The 25,249-nt window shown below is 38.0% G+C and overlaps 2 protein-coding genes and 1 long non-coding RNA gene across 4 annotated transcripts in view; 2 read left to right on the forward strand and 1 right to left on the reverse strand.

Moving 5' to 3' along the window:
- The window catches only part of appa (amyloid beta (A4) precursor protein a), a 34,376-nt gene extending 19,606 nt beyond the window's left edge, over nucleotides 1-14,770 (forward strand). For both annotated transcript variants that reach the window (XM_026931626.3, XM_026931625.3), the window contains 10 exons: nucleotides 1,707-1,840; nucleotides 3,080-3,154; nucleotides 3,451-3,609; nucleotides 4,996-5,124; nucleotides 6,139-6,238; nucleotides 8,684-8,878; nucleotides 9,767-9,820; nucleotides 10,167-10,258; nucleotides 11,197-11,343; nucleotides 12,475-14,770. In XM_026931626.3, coding sequence (XP_026787427.1) covers nucleotides 1,707-1,840; nucleotides 3,080-3,154; nucleotides 3,451-3,609; nucleotides 4,996-5,124; nucleotides 6,139-6,238; nucleotides 8,684-8,878; nucleotides 9,767-9,820; nucleotides 10,167-10,258; nucleotides 11,197-11,343; nucleotides 12,475-12,573 — 1,184 coding nt within the window. In that variant the 3' untranslated portion in view covers nucleotides 12,574-14,770. The remainder of the gene's footprint in view (nucleotides 1-1,706; nucleotides 1,841-3,079; nucleotides 3,155-3,450; nucleotides 3,610-4,995; nucleotides 5,125-6,138; nucleotides 6,239-8,683; nucleotides 8,879-9,766; nucleotides 9,821-10,166; nucleotides 10,259-11,196; nucleotides 11,344-12,474) is intronic.
- Nucleotides 14,771-15,641: 871 nt separating this feature from the next.
- Nucleotides 15,642-21,115, reverse strand: LOC117596178 (uncharacterized). The gene is made up of 6 exons (XR_004577356.2): nucleotides 20,867-21,115; nucleotides 20,709-20,769; nucleotides 20,259-20,359; nucleotides 19,198-19,289; nucleotides 16,391-16,490; nucleotides 15,642-16,041 (listed from the first exon to the last, which is right to left on the reverse strand). It is a non-coding gene; the product is annotated as an uncharacterized LOC117596178 (long non-coding RNA).
- A 187-nt stretch (nucleotides 21,116-21,302) lies between these two features.
- On the forward strand, nucleotides 21,303-24,350 carry atp5pf (ATP synthase peripheral stalk subunit F6). Its single transcript, XM_026931707.3, has 4 exons — nucleotides 21,303-21,440; nucleotides 22,276-22,452; nucleotides 22,549-22,673; nucleotides 24,241-24,350. Exons 2-4 carry the CDS (start codon nucleotides 22,283-22,285, stop codon nucleotides 24,267-24,269), a joined length of 324 nt encoding a protein of 107 aa, XP_026787508.3. The 5' UTR covers nucleotides 21,303-21,440; nucleotides 22,276-22,282; the 3' UTR covers nucleotides 24,270-24,350.
- Nucleotides 24,351-25,249: the final 899 nt, after the last annotated feature.

The raw sequence follows: 25,249 nt of genomic DNA on the forward strand, positions 1-25,249 counted from the left end.
CTTAAAATGGATTCCATGATGGATTCCACAAGATGTTGGAAACATTCCTGTGAGAGTCTGGTCCATATTGTTATGATTTTGTATCACGCGATTCCTGCAGATTTTTCAGGTGCACTTTCATGTTGCGAATCTCCCGTTCTACCACGTCTCATAGGTGTTTTATTGGATTCAGATCTGGTGACTGGGAAGGCCACTGAGGAACTTTGAACATTTTGGTGAGCTTGTGCCCACTGCAGCCACAGCTTTCTGTTCTTGGCTGACAGAAGTGGAAGCTGACGTAGTCTTCTGCTGTTGTAGCCCATTTGCCTCAAGGTATGGCGTGCTGCGCATCCTGATATGCTTTTCTGCTCACCACAGTTGTACAGAGTGGTTATCTGAGTTACTGAAGCCTTTGTTAGCTCAAACAAGTCTGGCCATTCTCCACTGACCTCTCTCATCAACAAGGCGTTTCCATCCACAGAACAGCTGCTCACTGGATGTTTTTTTTTAATTGCACCGTTCTGAGTAAACTCTAGAGACTGTTGTGCATGAAAATCCCAGGAGATCAGCAGTTACAGAAATACTCAAACCAGCCCGTCTGGCACCAACAATCATTGCCACGGTCAAAATCACTGAGATCACATTTTTACCCCATTCTGATGGTTGCTGTGAACATTACCTTAGTCTGCTGGCCCGTATCTGCATGATTTTATGCATTGCACTGCTGCCACACAAATGGCTGATTAGATAATTGCATGAATGAGTATCTGTACAGGTGTTCCTAATAAAGTGCTCAGTGAGTGTATATACACACATATTTTTTAAAGATGGAAAGTTATGTATGTTTATGTGAAAACTGTAATCCAGCTCACTTTTGTGCCCAAGCAAGCTGTATCCTTTACCAGGTCGGGAGCTATTCTCCCACATATAACCTGTCAGGCTGAAAAATCCATGAATGGTTTCTCAGCCATGTGTCCAAGACAAAAATATTTAAAGAGAGAAAGTATCTTTTATCTTTATAATCTCCTCCTCCTCAGGGGTTGAGTGCAAACCCTTTGCATGCCCTTACTTTGAAATGATTAAGCCACCAATATAAGTTAAGGTTAATGCAAGTTTGTGTATCTTTTTATATCCTCCTCCTGTTGTGTGAAAGGTTACTATTTGCTGTTTTAAGTGATAAGTGACAGCTCACAACAAACTGCTTGATGCTTTGAATCGGATTCTTCTCAGGCCATAATAAGACGTAATAAAGTAAATATGTATTCATTATTGTAAGTCATTAGACATGTTAATGAGGCACATTTATATAAATTAACAGGATACATAAGGATATCAACGTGGGTGCAAACATTTGAGCTTGCTGATATAGTTGATGACTTCAGTGCTGTAATATTTAATAATTTATCTTTTTTTAAAAAAAAAAGTGATTAAAGTGTTGTCACTTCAGCTTTTTTGCTTTTCGCGTTACTGTTTCGCTTTTCAAAGCGGTGGATCTCTCATTACTTTCGGGCTGTTTTCAGACTAATTTTCCTGTTTCCTCTTTTTAACCTGTCCCTTTCAATGACTAATACGATTACAGCTGGACGTGTGATATGTTGTTGCTGATGGCAACAAGCTCTCTTCTAGTCTACTTTTAGCTAATCATCTTATTGTTCATTTCTTTTTTTCCCTACTATCTGCCATCTCTCCATTTCTTCCACTTCTTCCCTCTCTCTGTCCATCTGTAGTGCCCACCACTTCTCCAAGCTCTCCGGACGCAGTAGACCGCTACCTGGAGACGCCAGCAGATGAGAACGAGCACGCACACTTTCAGAAGGCCAAGGAGAGCCTGGAAGCCAAACATCGTGAGAGGATGTCCCAGGTCAGAGAGAAAGATAATAGTGATTGCTTTAGACTTTAATAACATTTTATTTCATTCAAGATCATTTCATTTGTTCATATATAAAATATTTACTGCTGAGAAGCTCTATTACTGACAAGTGCTAGCCTGCAGCAAAGATGCCTAGATCCAAGATTAAGTCATGATTAATGCGTTTGGGAATGAATTTATGACTACAGACGCGTGCGAGTGAGCTTGGCTTGTGCGCGTGTGTGCATACAGTAAAGATAAAAACTGGTTGCATATGCAGTTTGTATTTACACCTGGACGTATTTCATGTGGAAAAAAGTATCATGTGTAATGCCATATCTTACAAGAGGACTGCTCAATTTATACTCTAGGGCAAGAAAGGAAGAGAGAGAATGAGTCAGAGAGCTAGAGAAAGACAGAGACAGCAGACAGACAGGTAGATAATGGTTGTTTTACAAATAACGGGAAAGTGGAGGCATGTTTTCGGGTTGTCCAGCCTTGCGTCTGTCCGAGATTCTCTTTAACGTTTAGTTGAATGTTTATAGGATTTATATGGAATAATCATTGTAGAAAATTCAGTTGAACTGATCAGATTTTGAAATTAGTCCAAACAGGGTCAAGGTCACAGCAAGGTCAAATGTATGAAATAGTTCTTCTTCATTTGCTTCCTTCTTGCTTGAAGTATATTTTAAGGGTAATATTTAAGGGTAATATTTCAGAAGGGATTCTACCACTTGACGTCGAACGCGTCCATGTTATTGGCATCAGTTCTATTTCTTGATCTCTTAATGTTTATACACTGTTATTCTGCATCAGAAGTGATTTTCTTAGTAAGTTTTCTCATACAGGGATTTTCTCTTGGCAGTTGTTGAGCAACAGATTAAACATGTTAAAGGGAAAAATTAATTGCAAATATAAATGTGTGAAGATAATAAAGATGGGTGGAACAGCATAGCGTTGCTGCCTCACAGCTCCAGGGCCTGTCTGTGTGGAGTTTCACATGTTCTCCCCATGTCCATGGGGGTGTCCCACCTCCTACAAACATGCCTGTGGGTCGGTTGGTGACCCTAAATTGCCCCTGGGTGTGAATGAGTGTGCAGAGGTGGTCAGAAAAGTGGATCAGAAGGATGAGATGCTGTGTCAAATGCCCCTTTAAGTCCTCTTTTCCATGAAGCTGTCTGGATGAACATGCTATGGTGAAAACCATCGAAAAACAAATACAGGCACTAAAATTTACATTGTGTTGTGTAGGTGATGAGAGAGTGGGAGGAGGCTGAGCGTCAGTCTAAGAGTCTGCCACGTGCTGACAAGAAAGCAGTCATCCAGGTGAGTTCCACCCATCTGAGCTTTCATCACATGGAAATTTCCACTAAAGGCAACCTGGACCATGTATAATGGAAATGTTGCCTCTGGAGTATTAAAAATTGGATCACATTTAAGTTTTGGCTCTCTTCTCTCCACCGCTTCCAAACCCTTCTTTTTCTCTCTCTTCTCATCTTGTTTCTTGACCCCTTTTTTAATCTCTCCTTATATCTAAACATCTCCTCTCCTTTTCTTTCCTCCCACTGTTCTCCTCTCCTTCTCCTGTATTCTCCCCATTCTTCTCACTTCTTTCTAAACAGCACTTCCAGGAGAAGGTGGAGGCTTTGGAGAAGGAGGCGGCCAGCGAGAGGCAGCAGCTAGTGGAAACTCATATGGCTCGCGTGGAGGCCCTTCTCAATGACCGCCGACGCCTTGCACTCGAGAATTTTCTGAGCGCCCTGCAGGCAGACCAGCCACGGGTACACACACACGCACTGACACACCCAGCGTGTTTGAATATGTCTCACATTTCACTTTGGCAACATATAGCATGTGCCTCTTAGTCCCTAGTGTGCCTAGAGATACAATAAGGACTAAACAAATGCAAAATAAATAATGCACAAACAAGCAGATCACATGCACAAAATTAAATGCACACACTTTCACATACTTCCAGCTCCCAGTAATAACCCTCTCACCATCTGTGCCCTCCATATGACACTGTTCTTTTCTCCCTCCATCCATTTACTGTCTTTCTGCTCCAGCGCTTTTCTGACACCTCTCTTCCTTTACACACATTCGCTGTCTCTCCTCCTCCCTCCAGCCTTGCTCTGAAACCAATTTTCATTTTTCATTTTCTAGCCTGTTGTAGTTAAAATTTGACACAGAAGCATCGAGCAGAAATTGAATTAGATGAATCTCAACCTCTTGCATCTGGGACCCTGTATTCAGATAGTGATAATAGTACACGTAGCATGTTGAAATGGGACTGTATTACTACTACGGAAATGGTACAAGCAAACATTCATAAAGAAGTGTTTTAATCTGAGTGTTCAATACTGCATTTGCTGATATTATAGTAAAACCCAGTTACATCAGCATTCTGTTTTACTCAATCTAGTGCTGCCTCTTATGTAGGGCAATAAATATTTCTGTGCCCAAGTCCAGACTAGCTCATTTAAAGTTCCCCTGAACATTAAAAATAAAAGCTTCTCTTTGGTTAGTTTAGATTGTTATTGTACATTTTGACAGTTTTGGCTGCTGTTGGTCTGCCAATAAAACACAAAAATATGAAAACGCAATGTTAATTCAGATACTGAAATCCGATTCATGTTATCCTGTGACAAATGTTAGCTAGACTGCTACCAGTTATCTATCTGGCTAATTATCTGAGATGGCAGGTGGACATCAAGGACATTTTGAAATTGCGTATTCATATATATTTATAGATACCCACTCATTTATAGATAATGAAGGTAAATGTGAAGAGACATTTATAGACCTTTTGTTAGTTTCTTGAGCACTGAAACACAGCTGAATTAATTTATTGTTCTACATGGATTATATAAAGGTTTTAAACTGACATGTTCAAGGGCACGCTAACCGATCCTAAATAGTTCTGTATCTAACATATTCCTTTCAGAAGATCAAACATATCAACACACATCAACATGCAGGAAGTTCACATTAACATATTAATCCATATTAATAGCAATAACACTTGCCATATGGCTCCCCTTACCCCATTCAGCTCTCAGTGCTAATCCCTAAGGCAGTGACAGGTTGACGAGTAATGGCTGGCCATTTGGTTGACATTTTCCACCAAGAAGAATGACTTCTTGTTCTCTCTCTCATTCTCTCTTTAGCCACGTCATGTGTTCAGTCTGTTGAAGAAGTATGTGCGTGCTGAGCAGAAGGACAGGCAACACACCCTGAAACACTTTGAGCATGTGCGCGTCGTGGACCCCAAGAAGGCCGCTCAGATTCGACCTCAGGTACACAACCAGACCTCATTCTCAGTATAAGACACAAAAATTGGCTTCATAGAATTTATTCTTGGCTATAGATAGAAATGCACCCATTACTATTATGTACCCATTATGTATGTACCTCATTAATATGTTTTACTGTGATTCTAATGCACATAATATTATCACTAAAAGTTGTGTTGTCAAGGTTTGAACATTAATAACAAGATAATGGAGGATAATGTTGACATGCTTAAAAAAAAATTAACTTTTATAATTGGACGTCTAGTTCCACTTTCCTTATTGTGTCCTGTAAGCCTACAATGTCCGATGAGATTCCTTAATAAAGTTGCTTGTGATATTTGTAGTTAAGCTCAGAAAACTGCTCTTACATTTTATATAAAGCATATTGACAAGTGTCTTCTATGAGTATCAAATAACGACCTGTTTGCTTAACTTTACACCACTGCGACTGATAAAAATTGAGATGCCAGCCTGAGGAAAATGCAGACAAATATCCAGACATCCAGAAAGCGGGTTGGAAAAATAGTCTTTGATGCTCGTTAAGTTTGCTTTGCTGTGGTTGCTACAGTGATGTGAACAACATCTCAAATGTCAATTAGTGGATTGCGGTTTAGGAATAACTAGGTTTGCTTTGCCTTCTTAGTACTAGTTTATTGTTCTTACTGTGGTGCAGTGAACCATTAAACTGGAAATGGTTAACAGCTTTTTTTAACAGAAATGTTGCTGTCTTTGTCAAAAATATAAAAAAGAACATTTGTCTTCATTCTTCAGTCAGCTCATGGGTGACTATGAAGCATGTGTGCAGTTCACCTAGTAGTTAATAGTAGTTCATAACAGACTGAGTCTGGCTTGATTTTCAAAGGCGAAATCCAATACTGAGGGGAAAATATCCAACATGGTTCGTATGAATGGATTTGTTCCTGCAAAAGAATGTGTCTTTTGTAAGACTCAAATCCGCTTTAGGGGATAAAGGGATCAAAGTTCCAGACGTCAGGACCTCTGGCTTTTTGTTCTCAGGTGTTGACCCACTTGCGTGTGATTGAGGAGAGGATGAACCAGTCTCTGGCGCTTCTGTACAAAGTTCCAGGCGTTTTGGAGGATATCCAGGACCAAGTCGGTGAGTGTTTTTTTTTTTTTTTTAAATCATGGAGCGTGCCATTATAGTAAAATAATCTAGCACGGGGTGATGTGATGTGGCCCGCACGAAGTGGCCCACAATAGTTCCTGTTACTGCCCCAAGGTGGATTTTTTTCCAGTGACAGCATGCTCCAAATTGTTTTAGTCCTCATTTTCCTTTATTACAAAGTGACTTGCCAATGCTTAATTTTTTTTTTTCATTTAAAATAGTTCCTTTTTTGTATAAAATCATTCTATCACCAGCTTCTCATTTTTCTCTCTCTTGAAGTTAATAAGACAAAGAAAGAATGCAGTCTGTCGTGTTACTGAGAAACAGGAAATCTCAAAGTCCTCCGTCATGGAAAACTTACTGACAGTTACAAAGAGCTGAAACCTTTCCTTACAGGCAGCTTGACCATACCAATGATTATCCAGTATTACATTTGTTTATTTTTCTTTAACCTTAAATTATATGGAACATTTGTAATACAAATTTCTGTGTATGAGCTGTTACTATAAAAATGACAAGCTCATTAATATAAACCGTTTTACAGAAGACACAGTTGACAGAGCTGTGCTGTTATAGAAAATTAATCAACACCTTCTAACCAATCAGATTTTAGAATTCATCAGTGCTGTAGTAGTAATATTCCATCATCTTGTGTGTGTTCATGTCCTCCACGTGTCTTTTTGCCCTCCTGTGTGTGTACGGTGTTTATTTGTGCCTTGTGCGTCATTTGACCATCTGTGAGTCCCTGATTCAGTCACAGTCTATTTCTCTCTCTTTTACTCGCTCTCTTTGCCCATCACCACGTCTGTCTTCTCCACTGCATCCACTCTAGTGTAGTCACAAGCATCAGCAAGTCTGTGAGTCTTTAAGCCCCTTTTTAATTAGAGCAGCAGGCCCTGATCTTCATGTTACTTCACCTCTTATCTTGTCCTCAATTTTGTTCTTGCTTTTCTTTCCTTTTGGGTGTTTTCACTATGCTTTCCCACATTTTATCCTTTGCTCCTTTTTAAACCAGCTTCTTTTCTGAAATTTTTCTCATGCCCTAAATTGGTTCGGTTCCCGTTGTTTATGTGGCTTTTCATCCGCTTAAGATCTTTAAATCTTGTTAACAGTCTGACTGATGGCTTATAAGATGGGCATCTAATGAATATTTCAAAGCTGAATGTTGATGGAGACAAATATTCCTTGCTTTGCCTTTAATATGGACATTTGAAATACATTTCACCAAGACTCTTATTTTAAGACTTGGCTAACTGCTTGTTACACTCTGACAAGATCCACTAAAAGCAACCCTTTTCACCGTGGTGGCTCATTCATGAGGCAGGGGCCAATCAACAAGTGTTAATGTTCGTAAAGTTCTCGTTCTCAACTCCATAATCTTAAATTCTGTTTATCTACTGTTTGACAGATATAAGCCACTGATTTGTTCACCTTTCTAGATGTTGCACAATCGTGGTGGAGTGCTCATTACCCCATTTAGAGTTCAAAAATGGGAACTAGTGCTGAAAGAGGCCCATTGGGACAGGAATCAAACTGCCCCATGCTTGGGGAAGGAGGAGTGGACAGAACAGTTGGAGATGGCAGATTGGGCTAGTTTAAAAATATTCCATGGCAAGATCTTGTTCTATAGCAAATAATCAGAATTAAATCTAATAAAGTGCAGGTAGTGTGTTTATGATGTACAGAACCATTTCGGTTGTAAGACACAGTATGTATATTGCAAATATTGGGGATGGAAACGGGGATTATGGAGTGGAGTGGAAATGTGCGTACCACGGTGGCCTTGTTTCCCATGCAGAAACTGTAGGCAGCCCTGGTTAGTGCTACTGTTTTTGTCTCACACACAGGAAACACACCTGATGTATCGAAACAAAGTTGAACAAAGTTACTCTAAAACCACTAAAAATGAGCTGCTAGACCAGGGGTGTCCAGTCTTATCCGGAAAGGGCTGGTCATTGTGTGGGTGCAGGTTTTCATTCCGACCAAGCAGGAGCCACACCTGAGTCTACTGAAAGCCAACAGCAACTGATTAAACAGGTGGAATCAGGTGTGGCTCCTGCTTGATTGGAATGAAAACCTGCACCCATTTGTGGATAAGATTGGACACTCCTGTGCTACACTGGAAGACTGTGAGACTCTCAACTGCCTATTACAAGGTTACTCTAAAAAAGCAATAGATAATACCCTGTAGCACAAGTCAAGTGTAATATGCTCTCGACCTTAATATATAAATCTAGGCTATGTCATTATTAATGTCTGTTCTGCCTGACTAAAATCTATAAGAGCCATGAAGGCTACCCACTGCACCTTCATGCCAGAATTAATTAATTTGAAGATTTTTTTCATGTAAACGTAGTGTTTCAGGCTGTTAATCTCTCTCTTTTTTTTTTTTTTTTTTTTTTTTTTTTTTTTTTTTTGTGGTTCACTCTATCTCAGAACTGTTACAGCGTGAGCAGCAGGAGATGTCAGCACAGTTAGCATCACTGCAGAGCGACGTGAGAGTGAGCTACGGCAATGACGCACTGATGCCCGACAGCACCGCCCCGCTCGACCTACTGCCCTCTGAGGACTCTGAGCACCTGGGCTTCATTCATCCTGAAAGCTTCAACCAGCCCAACACACAGAACCATGGTACACACAAACACACTCATATGGTCATATATATGGGAAAATATGATGTTCCCATAGTTATATTTAGGGAGCTAACTTAATGTAACATCAAGGGCATAACTTTTAAAGATTCTATTTAAGAAGCCTAGATGTGTTTATGTCTAAACTGAAAAGCCAGTGAGTGAATGTGAGTGAACATTTGCACATGTAGAGCACATGCACAGCACACTCAGCTGACACTGTACCTGCAGTGTAATAGAGATTTATGTTTTTTACAATACAAAATATACACTCTCTGTCCACTTTATTAGGAACACCTGTACACCTGCACATTCATGCAGATATCTAAACAGCCAATCATGTGGCAGCAGCACAAGGCATAAAATCATGCGGATACCGGTCAAGAGCTTCAGTTAATGTTCACATTAAACATCAGAATGGTGAAAAGTGTGATCCACAGCCACATGATTGGCTAGTTAGATAACTGCATGAATGTACAGGTGTTCCTAATAAATTAGACAGTGAATGTGTGTGTGTTTGTGTGTGTGTGTGTGTGTGTGTGTGTGTGTGTGTGTGTGTGTGTGTGTGTGTGTGTGTGTGTGTGTGTGTGTGTGTGTATATATATAAATTTAATCTTCTCCAGTATAGCAGCAAAACAGCAATCACATAAAGAAAAACTTTTCATTTGTTTGTTTATTTAAATATAATACAAAAATATATATATAAAGAGGAACAGAAGGGAAAAAGCAATAATTAAATGTTAATTAATGTTCATCGAGATGTGTATTTAGTATTACATTCCAGAAATACAAAGGTATTATTTTTACACTCTATATTCATGAGAACTTACAACACACCATAACTAATAGACCATCTACCCTCACAATGAACTCTTTCATCTCTCCGCAGTTGAGCCTGTTGATGTACGTCCCTTCTCTGACAGAGGGCTTCCTACTCGCCCAGGTACATTTACTACAATGCATCTAATACAATAGGCTAGTGAAAATGTTCATTTTAAATTAAAGGAGCTTGTAATTTGGTAATCTGATTATAAATTCTAGTGTCTAGCCTTCACCTTAAAAAAAAAATGACAAACTACACCTTTACATGATGTAAAGGCATATTACTGTGAGCATTACTACAGTATTATGATACACTTTTGGGTTCCTTAAAGTTTTTATAGTTCATTTGAAAGGAAATTCTAAAGTGGAAATTTTAAAGTGCAACATTTAATCTTACATAAAATTGTTAAAATTGCACCTATAATTCTCACACACCCTTCATTCTCCTTTGCTCTGTTTGGTTTCAGTATCTGGTCTGAAGCCTGAGGATGTTCCTGAGCTGAGGATGGAGGCAGAGGAGAGGCACAACGCTGCTTATGAAGTGCACCACCAGAAACTGGTACGTATACATGTTCACAATAAGAACATCCCAAAATCTTTGATTTAATAACAGTGGTATCACACAATAATACAGTTATGATTGGCATTTCCAAATTCAGCCACTAGCCAGGCATCCCATTCATGCGGAGAATGTCGGGTAGATGGCATTTTGTGCGTTATCTGTGAACGTTCCGGTTTAGAAGGTAGATCAGGGAGAAAAGTCTTAAGTCATTGGACAAATTTACAGGCAACATTTGTAACTTTCTGACCAAAAGCACCTTCATAATTCTGATAACTAGATAAGAGGTTAATGTAAATTTGGAGATTTCTTTTATAGACCCATAATATTCATATACAGTATCTTGAAGAATAGAAAAATGGTGATTCACAATATTGCCATGCAGTGGATTTTGGTTTGTTGTTTTGTTTTAGGCATCTATTTTTCCATTCACCAGATCACCCCTAATCGAACAGAGATGCTTAGTATCCACTTTATCTTACAAGGCCATTTCCTTACATAGAGGGTGGGGTCGTGCAATTGCAATTCATAGACAGCAAAGGGCTCCTGAAGTTACAAACTTCCGTGGTACAGGTATAAACGTATGTGTAACGCACATGCCTACTGACACGCTCACACTTGTACAGTTACCCTCTTTGCATCCATTCCCTCACTTTAATACACGTACACACACTTGACATCACCATTTCTGGACACCAGCCCTGTGCTCTCCTGTGATCGGATGTAAACTAGTGCCATAAGAGGGGCAGCTTCATCCTTGTTACCATGCCACCAGGTCAAGTTGGCATGGCAACGCAGACCCACTGAGATGGCAGCTGCTGTGTCTTCTCTTGAGCATTCTCCCTAGTAACAGAATTCTCTCTAGCAGTGGATGGTGGAATGTCACTTCCACCCTCTTTTTTAACATTTTCCTTTCTCCGTTCTCTCCTACTCGTTAGGTTTTCTTCGCTGAAGACGTCAGCTCTAACAAGGGTGCTATTATTGGCCTGATGGTAGGAGGTGTCGTCATAGCGACTGTCATTGTCATCACCCTGGTAATGCTGCGAAAGAAGCAGTACACATCCATCCACCACGGTGTGATTGAGGTCAGTGCCTGTGCCCTCACATCTGTGTGTTGTTTTTCCTTTCATATGTTCTTCTGACATGTTAACTGCTGTGTGAAACTGAATGAATGGAATTTGGGAAGGATCTGTAGAAAAAACATTTTAATTCCATAATAAATACACCTCCCAAAACACAAGACGGAAGGTGGACACTTTAAGATTTCTCAGTACTTCATGAATGTAAAGATAAAAGAATAACTTCCAAGATAAGATTTAAAAAGATTACAGACACAACAGTCTAAAACAGTCAACCTGCAGTGGCAAGAAAGACAAAGTAATATACTTCATAAAACTTTGTATGACATCTCATGGGTTTTCACACAAGCATTGCATAAGTCCTCCAGTACTGCATATTGTTTTAATTTTTATAGTAATGACTTGCACAGGGATGCTCCAAATAAACAGATTGAAAACCGTAATCACTGATATGATTACATTTTATGTGAGGAGACGTTTATTTAGTATCTTAAAAAGGAGTCTCCAGTATCAGTGCTTTGTAATAGCTAGAGGTCAGACTGTAAATTAAAGCTGTCCAACACAGGAAAATCTTCAGAACTGTGTTTTTGTCTCATTAACTTCGAGGGTTGTTTTTTTTTTGTTTGTTTGTTTGTTTTTTTTGTTTTTTTTGTTTGTTTGTTTGTTTTTTTTGTTTTTTTTTAAAGGTTGGTGAGGGAGTTGCCATTTATAACTGCGATAAAGTACTTTTTTGAGGATTTTCCACATGAAACCATAAACTGATTAAATGTATGACATGCAACAAATAAATTCTGTGTCGGAAAACTGCTGTGGTATAAGATAAAATAAAACACTTTGATATGCTGTTATAGGAAAATAATCAGTCCTTAATTAAAAAAAACACTTTTACCCCTTACGTATGTGATGGATCTTATTAAACATATATCATTACATCCTGCTTAGTTCTTGAGGAAATAAGTGACCTCACAGGCCTTTCTCACATTTCTGGAGTTGATTTGGACGATGTGTAAACATTCAGTTGGATATTTGTATATAGTGCATGTATCATGCTTTTCCTTTTCACCCAGACCATGAGAGATGCACACAGCTGCATCTTTGAACTGTTATTTAACACGTTTTTTTCTTTTTTTCTTACAGGTGGATGCCGCCATCACTCCAGAAGAGCGCCATCTTTCTAAGATGCAGCAGAACGGCTACGAGAATCCAACCTATAAGTTCTTTGAGCAGATGAACTAATGATCTATGTGCTAGGCTGTAGTCCCCTAACCCCTAACCCCTTCCTTTTTACCCCACTCTGGACAGTGTAGGGAAGGACTCACTCCCCGTAGTACATATCTCGTGGTGCCATAAGCACAGTCACTTGTGATTGGTCACTTGTCAAAAAGATGCATATAAACTGGTCAAACCTCTTAATTTATACATGTAGTGAAGACGCCCTTAAGCACCGATTCAGGGCCAGGTGTTGGGATTTTTTCTTGATTAGAATGAAACTTGCCTGATCTCAGATCTGAGTTTACGGATTTTGCGCGTGTGTCCCCCACACTGTCCATTCCCACACTACTTTAACTGCTGAACACTGGGATATAACTGATTATTGTTAAAGACACTATTCCTGTTTTTGTTTTTTTTTCCCTTCTTCTTCACTTCCTGTCCTTATCCCATTGTGTGCTTTGATGACAGCTGTGCTGTGGTGGATTAAAAAAAGGATTAAAATCATGACGATAAGATTATAGTGATAACCCTAATGTACTCTTGAATGAACACTTAATTTTAAGATTTTTTTCAAGAAAAAAAGAAAAATCATGGATAAAGAGAAGTTTTTCTTTCGTTGCGTCTAATGTATTGTCGTAATGCAGAAAAATAGCTGTACCTATTTAGTGCATGATAAAAAAATGAAGAAAAACTCTGTTGTCTGAATGGGTCCTTTCTCACGTAGAGATCGTCATTTTAGCAGGGTTTCAACATTTACTATCTTCTCATGAACATGACTTCAGTTTCACTAATGAGCAACAGAAGTAGTCCAATTGGCTTTCTGCTTTGATTTTATACAGACATGATTTACAAGAACCGTGATTTTCTTTATCGTTTATCTTTATTTTTTACTTTGAGTTCCTCCAGCTACTGGGGGCTGGAAAAATCAGTGTGTATATTTCTAGCTTAATGTGTTTTCATCCTATGCATTTCGGAGATCTATTCTCTCTCCCTCTCTCTCTCTCTCTCTCTGTTTCCACGCTATTTAATTTCAGTTTCCGTTTGGATTCACATGGTTGGATGTGTTTTGTAATGGGGTTTCAGGATCTAGGGTATTTAGGGTTTGGGAGGTAGGGATTCACTGTATGTGTTTGTATGTTCTCTCCAGTGAAGTTTGTGTTTTTGTACAACCCCACGTGAAGTACAAAACCTTCTTTCCTTCAGCCTCTAGTTTCCTGTAACACATTCGCAACCAAAGAGGCTTCTTTTTTTCTCTCATGTCTCATCTCTTACTTGGCTGCTGCAGTGCAGAAGTGGGTGTGATTACACTGAAACAAGTGAAAGACATGGAGGATGAAAGGAAATGAGAAAAATGAGAAGAAATTATTTTATGTCTCTTGGATAGACAGTCCAATCTCTTTCCTGTCCTTGTCTTGTGCTATGCTTTAGTCGTTTTTTTATGATGCAGTTTATTAAAGGTTGCTAGATTGGATCCATGCAAGCCAGTTATTTTCACTAGGGTATGAATCGCTGCACAGAAGGATATTGGGCAGATCTGGCAACCAGAGTAAAAGAACACTGGTAGAAATGGAAAGCAGTGCATTTATATCCACACCATTTATTTCCCTGATTTAAAAAGGCAAGTAGGTTAATTCATGTAAAAAGTGATCTTGGAGCAGTGGCTACTTGCTAAGATCATATCTGCAATATTTTCAGGTTATGGATTAAAGTGAGCAGATTTGTTTTTTCAAGTGATGGGTCTTTGGACTGGAAGTAATCGTCTCAGTCTGAAACCCCTCACTCAGCTCTTCTGATGAATGTGACACAAACTACTCTACCCATCTAGCATGCATTAAAACGTCTGCACTGCTGTGGTGAGTGTCTTTAAACAAACAGAATGTGTTCAACTGAAACTCACTGTTCTCGTGAGTGTCATGTTTTCTGGGGATTTTTTTTCTGTATCCGTTTGAGCTATCCGGGTAATCACAAAAAAAGATGTATATAACTCTGATATCGTTGGTTAAATAGATAACGTGATTGTGGTTGCAGTTTTCTGACTGAGGCTTAGGAAGGCATTAGGGATGCAGTGACACTGCATTGTAGATACAGAAAGCAGGATTCATTTTCTTTCTGTGTGACTGTTTCTTCCTCTGTGTAAGTGTATGGAACATTTGCTTTGACTGGAAACACTATGCTTTATACACTGTATTCCATAAATAAAGTTTTGAATGTACATACAAGATTTTCTATGTGGTGTAACATCATTTTGTGCATTTTCAAACACAATGTTGCTGTGTCTGGCCACCTCAATGAGATCCCTGTTTGGTAGTTTAAGGACCAGACATAACATTTTAACTTGTTTTTCAAAAAGTTTAGTATGACACTTTCTTTCCAAACGAAAAATCTAAACTCAAAAGGGCAGAACTAAATTTGGTTTCAGAAAACCACTGAAACTGCACTGACCTTTACATAATGAACACCTACAAAAAATGAAAAAAAAAAAATAACAGCAGCAATTTCTTTCCCTGGTGGGAAGCAAATTATTCTTATTCGAATAAATATCAGGATAGAAATACAAATTCTTTTTTTTTTTTTCTTTTTTTTTTTAACAAAATTATGTATTCCAAAATAAATAGCTATGTGTGTAAGTGTGTGCACTATGGTATGATCACCAGGTTTGTCAAATATTCAGACCACTTCAGATTTTGCACAATTTATTGTGTTATAGATTTAATTTATAATGGATTAAACTGAATTTTTGGACAATATTCAGCACACAATAATCCATAATGACAAAGCGAAATCTTTTAACCTCTGTTTTCTGCATGTCACTGCAGAAATCGGACCGAGTGATGTGTTTCCAGTTTTCAACTGTCCAATTAAATGTGAGCCTGTATGGAAGAAAAAACTGAAAAAGATTTGAATTTTAAAAAAAAAATGTTTAATATAAAAATATTAATATAAAGAATGCTGAATAATTAAAAAAATTAAACAGTTAATTTCATAATATTGAAATATGTTAGGTTGAAAACCAAACATCTGTATTTATTTATTTTGAATTAACCTCCTTGAAATTCAGATCAATTCTTTTTTTTTTTCAGTTTTCACAAATTCACATTTTAAAATTCAGGTTTTCAAAAAATCAAGTATATTCAAATTTTTTTTTTTTCATTGTTCACAAATTCAGATTTAATGATTCAGTTTTCAAATATTGAAAAACTTCAGGTTGTTATTTCAGCTCATATTCAATTAGTCAATTTCAGGTTGCAAAATTCAATATTTTATTTTACATAAACAGAACACTTTGAAGGCAGGCGTGGGTTTGAATCAGTTTCAAAAAGGAAATCTGTCTTTTAACTATCGTGCTATGTTAGGTCTTTAGCGGGAGTCTGCAGTGGGAGTGTGGAGGAATGAGTATGGCACATTTGATGCCTATTTGTGGTGTTCATTCTCTCCCTCTCTCTGTCTCTCTCTCTCTCTCTCTCTCTCTCTCTGTGTGTGTGTCAAAGGGAGCTGAAAGACAACATACACACTGAAAATGATTCAGCAGTTCAGTAAATATGACAGTGCTGCACATAAGTTAATAAATAGAATTCCTTGATACTTACAGTGTCTAGCACATTTTGTAGTGTTACAACCTGGAACTGAAATGGACTTAACTGGGATAATATTAAGTCATGTTATAAATAGCCTATGATATTGCCTATGATGTGTGTTCATTATTTGTCTAAATTGATTAATAAAATTTTTGGAATTGGAGATTTTGGAATTGCTTTACTGTTGTGTTATTGTCTTAAAACAAGTTGTTCACCTTGTAGTTGCAATTTCTAATTTTTTTTTTTTTTTATCTACTAGTACTTACCAAGGTGGAGTGTGTGTTCAGATAATTATATTAATCTGTATTCCAAGATAGCACTTGAAAGCTCTCAATGATCATAGTGCTGGCCTGCGTGCATTCTCATCTGCAAAAGAAGATAGAATGATAGGTTTATTAATATGCTGCAATGCCAATGCCTTTGATAAGACAGATGGAATCTGCTACAGCATGACCTTTTTTGACCTACTGTAGGAGTTTCAACTTAGTTTTTATGAAATACTGGAACATAGGACTGTTGCTAGATATTGCAACCACTATCTGAATACATCAGCCTGACAGGCAGACAGCTCTTAGAGACAGAGAGTGTACATCTGCCCATGTCCTTAGCTTGCTTGCGCACTTCAACATTGCTTGCGCATTTCACACTTCAGAGTGTGAGTACGTGCTCTTGTCATGACTCCTGACAAAAGTCTTTCTGATTCAGCTGAAAGGTGGAATAGTTGCTGTAGCTGCCACCAGATTCCCAGCCAGGTGTATATGGATATTTGAATATGGGTGACGTGTGGCTATTTGAGTGGGCTTTGTCTTCTGTCAAGAAGGCTGGCATGGCAACAGTCACATTTCATGCTGATAAACTGAACAGTCTGTGCAGGATAAGGGAGTATGCACACACCCCGGCACTGAAGAGGCTTTAAACAAGATTGCACATGCATTTTTATGCATATACCGTCGGGTCCATAAGTATTTGGACAGTGAGACACAATTTTCATAATTTTGCCTCCCTATACCACCAAAATGGATCTGAAATAAAGATGAATCAAGACGTGATTGAAGTGTAGACTTTCAGCTTTAATTCAAGTAGTAACAAATATATTGCATTAAACATTTAGGAATTACAGCAGTTTTTTACAGAGTCCCTCCATTTTCACAGGCTCAAAAGTAATTGGACAAACTAACAATCATAAATATTAGGATTATTTTTAATACTTGGATGCAAATCCTTTGCAGTCAATGAATGTCTATAGTCTGGAACCCATGGACATCAACAAATGCTGATTTTCCTCCTGATTCCCACCTGCAGTTGCTGCTTGTTTGTGGGCCTTTCTGCCTTCAGTAAGTGAAGTAAGTTTTGTCTTCAGTAAGTGAAATGCATGCTCAACTGGGTCTGCCATTTAAGAATATTCATTTTTTTGCCTTAAGAAGCTTTTGGGTTGCTTTTGTGGTATGTTTTGGGTCATTATCCATCTGTACTGTGAAGCGCCATCCTATCGGTTTTTGCAGCATTTGACTAAATCTGAGCAGAAAGTATATCTCCATATATTTCAGAATTCATCCTTCCATTCATCCTTTCATACTTCTATCATCAGTCGCATCATCAATAAACACCAGTGACCCAGTTCCACTGGCAATCATACATATCCATTCCATAACACTTCCTCCACCATGTTTGACAGATGATGTGGTATGCTTTGGATCATGAGACCTTCTTTTCCTTCTCCATATTCTTCTCTTCCTATCATTCTGGTATAGGTTAATCTTGGTTTCATCTGTCCAAAGAATCTTGTCCCAGGCTTTTTTTAGATGTTTTCTAGCAAAGTCTAATCCTGGCCTTTCTGTTCTTGAATGTTACCAGTCATTTGCTTCTTGAGGTAAACCCTCTGTATTTACATTCATGTAGGTGTCTCTTGATTGTAGACTTTGACAATGATACGCCTACCTTCTCCAGAGTATTCTTGACTTGGATAGATGTTTGCGAAGGATGTTACTTCACCAAGGAAAGAATTCTGCGATCATCCACTTTAGTTGTCTTCCGTGGTCTTCCAGGCCTTTTGGTGTTGCTGAGCTCACCAGTGCATTCTTTCTTTTTAAGAATGTACCAAATTGTTGATTTGGCCACTCCTAAAGTTTCTGCTATCTCTCTGATAGGTCTGTTTTGTTTTGTTTTTTCCAGCCTAATGATGGCCTCCTTCACTTGAATCGACATCTCTCTGGACCGCATGGACTGCCAATGAATAGCTACAAAATGCAAATTCAACACTTGGAATCAACTCCAGACCTTTTATCTTCTTAATTTGTCATGAAATAATGAGGAGCCCAGCCACACCTGGCCATGAAACTGCTTAACAGTCAATTGTCCAATTATTTTGGGTGAAAATGGAGGAACTATGTAAAAAAATGGTTCTAATTCCTAAATGGTTAAGGCAATATTTTTGTTAAACCCCTTGAATTAAAGTTGCAAGTGTACACTTCAATCAAATTTTGATTGATTTTCACAATTCACTACAAAATTACTGCAGTAAAAACTGCTAAACTTGTAATAAGCCATCCACTAGTGAGGGCTGACAGAAAATCCTAAAGATGTAAAAGTAACCGAAATGAATTAGGCAGCAGCTTCTCAAATGGCTGCTTGCTTCAATAATGCAGAAGGATGAGATGGTGGAGAGCAGGATAAAAAAGAGGAGGAAGAGAAGGATGAAGTATGAAGTAGTATGAGAGATATGGCTGTAGGAATGGGGCACTATAATCTGGCACAAAACTTAGACTCCTCAGAGAAAACAATTTTTGTTATCTCCAGAAAACAACTTTTGTTATCTTGACATCACAAGAAAAATAGGTTGTGATCCAGAAAAAACAACTTTTGTTATCTTGAGATTACAAGAAAAATAAGTTCTGATCTCAAAAAAACAACTTTGGTTATCTTTAGATTACAAGAAAAATGAGTATCTATTGAAGCCCTCCAGCTTCCTCAGAAGTAGGACAGTGATCTTAAAAAAGAATATATAATGAGATGGATAGATGTTAAAATATCAATAATTAAAAAAACATTTTAAATACTTGATGAATATTCTTACCTCTGGAGTCATGACCTCCAACACAAATGACATATTTAATAAGCCCTGTCACACTGTAGGACAGCAAAAGTCCTCTCTATGATTGCCTCCATCTATAAGAAATTAAAGCTACTTTTAGAAATACTATTAGATATACATATGATGAAATGATCAAATAAAGGTTTTGAAGCTGTCACAGTGACTAGACTGGTTTAAGTAACCACCTGAATGTTCTAAATTAATTGGGGATAGGATTCGGGGATGAGATGGGTTATGGATAGTACTCAGGGATGAGATGGGGTTAGGGATAAGATTCAGGGATGAGATGGGGTTGGGGAACCGGCAAGTAACGTGTGAAGATTCTCACCTGTGCCTTATTACCAACAGGCTACTTATGTGTGTGAAAATGGTCTTTTACACTCTGCTTCGGTTACACCAATTTGTCACCCTTCCATTTGGTTTGTTTGGAGCCCCATTCATACATGCCAGGGTTCTACAGTTGGGTTGTGGATGAAATGGGGTTGTGGCTAGGACTCAGGGATGAGATGGGGTTGGGGACAGGACTCAGGGATGAGATGGGGTTGGGGACAGGACTCAGGGATGAGATGGGGTTGGGGATAGGACTCAGGGATGAGATGGGGTTGGGGATAGGACTCAGGGATGAGATGGGGTTGGGGATAGGACTCAGGGATGAGATGGGGTTGTGGATAGGACTCAGGGATGAGATGGGGTTGGGGATAGGACTCAGGGATGAGATGGGGTTGGGGATGGACCAGATGCTGTAAGAGAACCTACCAGCCATTCTGAAGCCTCCCTTGTACAGGTTCAAGTGTTGAACAAGTGACTTGGATAACAGTTAGTTTTAAACAGTTGTACAGAGCAGGGAATCCAGAGTAATGAAAAGATTGCTTCTTGCACACCACTTTGTTATTGGACAATCTTCACCAGCAGAAAATTATTTTTACAATAATATGATTATACTTACCAATAATCATAGTATTTAGTGAAGGTGATTTAAAAACCAAGCCAGACAAAGCACCCAAAGCTTTTTAAGATTAATTGCAACGTTTCAGAACCCTTACCTGATTGCTTGGCTTGAACAATTTCACAGGGCAAAAGGAGCAGTGAAACTATTTACAGCAGGTTGTGCAACTTTGTAAAGACAACCAGATTGACAGTTTATCTGTGAAAAGAATTAAAGGATGAACCAATAAGCCTACATATCTGCGATGTGCATAGCACTGGAATATGTATAACATGTATAAGAACTTACAATTATTATTATTATTATTATTATTATTATTATTATTATTATGCATGTATAGATAACATAGCTAGCTAGCTGGCTACATTAAGTTTGCTAAATAGTGATGTAGCTTGAGGTGTTATATTACATAGTTTACACAGAAGACTAATAACACTGACAAACTCAAAACAGTAGACACCTGTAATATATACAATAAATACAATAAAATATACAATAAATTACCATTTAACTATAAAATTACCATCAGCTAAAATTCTTCACTCACATAGGGTCTATAAATGAAGTTGTGAATAAAACTGCCAAAGCTAGGTAAACTTCTCCTTAACCTGTGACAGGGAGAATTTCTAATTAATAACATTAATTCTAACCATTTTATTTTTTTAATTCATAAATGAATTCATAAATAAATTAACAAGCACTGACATTTAACTTGTTTTCTTCATATGATGATGTTTTTATATATTATTTAGGGCTTCTTTGGGGAGGGTGTATTTTTTGTTGTAATTTTTATCTCATTACTACTCAGTTCGATTTTGTTTATCTCAAACTAAATTGATGTACAATACCTTATTGTACATGCATATAAGTGAAACTGCTCAAATTAATTAATTAGAAAGAAAGAAAGAAAGAAAAAGTAAAGCTAACTGTGCGCACTGGCATCATTTGACTAATTCCGTGTCCATGTCGAGTAGCTGTCAGTAGATGGCGCCAGTGAGCCTCCCTCCTTCCCTTCCTTTACATTTTCTACTCATTTTGGAACAAACCCCGCCTCTTGCTCTGAATTCAGCTCGAAAAGTCCCGCCTCCTTCGTTATGATTGGACGTACATTCTTCCTTACAGGGAGTTTACGAATCAGAGAGTCGTCTCTTAACCGTAAGTGAGATTTATTAAATACGGGTAGGGAAAAAATACCAAGCAGAAGGAGAAGAAGAAAAATACCCACAATACTCTGCGTCGGTGAGGCGGCCATTGCCTGTGAACGGAAGCAACTTGCAAGGTGACTGTGATGTTCTTCATTATAAACGGGTTTCTTTGCGCTAAACTGTAGTCAGTTTGTGCCTACGCTTATTCTTGAAAGCAGATATTTGTTTATAAGTTTCTAACTAGGATGAATGCATATATTTTTTAGATTTGGCGTGCCGTTAAAATGGGTTATAGCAAGAGACTAGCTAGTTAGCTAACTAACATTAGCACATATCACAGTGAGTGACAGCTAAAGTCATTTCAGTGGCGTGTTAATGCTGCGTTCATGCGCGATTGGGTTTAATGTAAATCCGAGTTTTCCTGTGTAAAAAAAAAACGTCATTACGTTAATTGAGAACAGTTTAGTTCCCTGAGTTTGCGTTTTGTTACTAACCTTTACTCTTTCATCATGGCGCAGGAAAGGACAATTATAGTGGCGCTTACGTATATATATATATATATATATATATATATATATATATATATATATATATATATATATATAAACCTGCGCTTAGTAATCAACATGTTATAGATACTGCCTTAAGAGTTGATTGCTTTATGTTTTTTGTTTGTTTGGTTTTTACAACATTGTGTAAGGAAAATAAGTAAAGTAGATCAGGTTCATTTGTTCCACAGTTGTAAAGTGAGAAATTTGGAGAATCAGGGTAGCATGTGAAGGAAGCATTAATCTGTGGGAGTGTTAAAATATGATTTAGGGGTGGAATGAAACTTTGTTGGAGTTTCAAAGCGAGCTGGTCAGATGCAGTTGTAGTAATCTAGCTTGTCAGGTGGAAGAACAGGCTGCTTGAGAATAAATGTGTCCAAGTATTTACACGATAACTAAAGTGTTTGATTTTCTTGTACAGAGACAGCATGGCACTCCGTCGGCTCTTTCAGCTCTCCTCAGTCTTCCGCTCGGCTGTGAGTGTGACTCTGCGCAGGAACATCGGCATCTCTGCTGTCCTTTTTAACAGGGCTAAAGATCTGGACCCTGTACAGAAACTCTTTCTGGACAAAATCCGCGAGTACAACGTCAAGAGCAAGTGAGTATCAGTGACCAGGTTGTTGAGAGCCACTGCTCTTTTGTCATTTTCAAGTCATGACCTTGAGATAAATCTGTCTTTTCCTTTCTTGTATAGGAGCGCAGCCGGAGTGGTTGATGCTGGCCCCAGCTACCAGAAGAACATGACAGAAGAGATTAACAAACTGCAAAGGTTATATGGAGGAGGTGACCTGACTAAATTCCCCGAATTCAAATTCACAGGTCAGTTTTGGATCTGCAGCGTGGTGGTGCAGTAATACTCCTATAGCAATTCCAGGCAGAGACACTAAACTGCAGTCTGTGCAACTGTGTGATCATTTGATGATCTGCAGTATTTTAGTCGCACCTGATATTTAAGTACAGCATGGCTCAATCGGCAGTGAAAATAGTGACATTGAACTGTGCTGCAGCATCTGGTGGAAAATTATTACAGTTATAACATATGTCCAGCAGATAGTACAGCATGATACAACAGATTACAGAAACAAATCCCTGATCCCTCATTGACAGAAATAACCTATTCTGTAACAGAGTACTTGTGCTAAATATCTTCTTGCAAGAGAGTGTCAAGAGTACAGTGTATGGACATATGGGTGAAGATCTTCAATAAAACATAAACATTTCTTTTTTTTTTTTTTTTTTTTTCTTTTCTCAGTAGTGTAGTTACTGTCTGCCAAAGTTTCTTCTCCTCTCAGTTGTTTTTTCTGGTGGCTTTGGAATATATTTATATATATATATATATATATATATATATATATATATATATATATATATATATCTTTGGACAAATTAAAAATAAATATAAATATATTTATAAAAACAAACCAACAGTCCTAAATGTGATCCATGAAAAATATATGATCTGTAAGTTTAGCAGTTAAGAAATATCCCTTATATATGTTCACTACTAGGTTGTAGAATCTATCTAGTGCACTATATACCCAACCGAGTGCTACTGTGATTCTCCCACAGAAAAGGTTCTCAATATTTAGGTCATTCACTGCCATTACTGCAAACTAGTTAAACTACTGTGTCTTGTGCTCAATAGTTTGCCTTGGGAGATGGACAGACACAGCACTCCATCCATCAGATTCTAAGCCAGACAAAACAAACTTAGTGTGGGTGAAGCCAGTGCCCATGTGTCAGATTTAAAAAGCATTTATTAAAGTTGCTCTAGTTATAGCCACACAGGCTGCGTTATACAGAACAAGCTAAATGACTTGCTTCCTTTAAGGGCTGAATCACACTGGCCTTTATAAAGTCATTGTTTGGGGAATTAATGAATTCACCCATTTTGTCTGTAGAGTATTTGAGCTGTAAAATGACCAAAACACACATCTGTAGCTTCTTTCAGTGGGTAAATAACATGTTATGTGTGTTATGAATATAGTATAGTCAAATGTAAAAATTCTCATTCATTAATAGCTTTTTATAAACACCCTAATGTAGTTAGCCTTTAAAGTAAGAAATTATTTGAATGAATAAATCAAATTTTTACTCTTCAGTATGTTTCTGTCAAGTAAAGCAAAGGAAGTTATTCACATCATGATTAGTAAACAGTCTCTCTGAGGTCATTCTGAGATGTTCTAATCTTCACCTGAATTGTGTGTGCTTAGCCAGAAGGATTTCTAGCTGACTCTGTAAACCAGGATTGTAGGCTCTTGATTTCATTTTACCTCTTATGATTTAACACAGTAGTTTAATAATGTCACCATGAATAATTATATTTTGCGTCTACTTGTGTGATGTCGGTCCACTAAACCCTTGTTCTGTTTTTTTAATTCAACAGAGCCCAAGCTGGAGGAGGTGGCCAAGTGAGCATCCCTCTGCTCAAAACTGCTTATGTCTGTCATTCTGAGTGATGAAAATAATTATTTAATAAAGCCCTTGGTTGAAAAATGGGTAGAATGTTCTTAATTTTTTATCCACCCATCATAATAAAGTCCTTCTCCTACTGGATAAAAAATGTCAGACGCCCTCATCAAAAATAAGATTATGATATGTGAAATAACTACAGTACAGTACTATAGCACTCAGCCTTTTGAGATGTGATACAGGTTTAACCTATACAGCTTCTAAAGTCATAGACTCGAAAGGATTCATTTTTAAACAGTTTTTGTCACTGACTTAATTTAAGTCAATTAAATTAAAGGATTACACCAGTTTTTTTTTGTTTTGTTTTGTTTTTTTAAATAAATTGAAAAAAACTCATCTCTATCTACTGCTTCAGTAGCATGTGTCTGATAACCACAAACAAGAATTTCAACATTTCCCTATGATGGCCTCACACCTCCGGGTTTGGAGGCTCAAATCCTGCCTCCAGCCTGTGTGTGCAGCGCTTGCGTATTTTCCCTGTGCTTCAGGGGTTTCCTCCAGGAATCCGGTTTCCTCCCCTAGACCATGCGTGGTAGGCTGATTGGCATTTCCAAATTTTTCATACTGTGAAATGAACAGAGATTAGGTGGGAAAGAACTCAACTTCAGGAATTTCCAGGAATGAGCCACTTCTGGATTCCTTAAATGGACATGACGTTAATGACACCTGTTCGCATTGCTGGTTGTTACTACAGGAGAGTAGTGAGGAAGTTTAATGGGGAAAAGAAACTCATCTTCCCTCTCTGAACTTCAGGGCCCCATGAAAAAAAAAAAAAAGTTCTGTTTTAGCATTTGCTGTTTTAAATATCGACTAGGTTGACTTCCTGTAGCTTCAGAAACGCTTTATATGCAGAGCTGATGAAATTTTGTATTAGAAAAATGATTATATTATTGTGCAAAGACTGTTAATACTATAACAAGGAG

The sequence above is a fragment of the Pangasianodon hypophthalmus genome, chromosome 26, assembly GCF_027358585.1.
Source record: "Pangasianodon hypophthalmus isolate fPanHyp1 chromosome 26, fPanHyp1.pri, whole genome shotgun sequence".
Lineage (NCBI taxonomy): Eukaryota > Metazoa > Chordata > Actinopteri > Siluriformes > Pangasiidae > Pangasianodon > Pangasianodon hypophthalmus.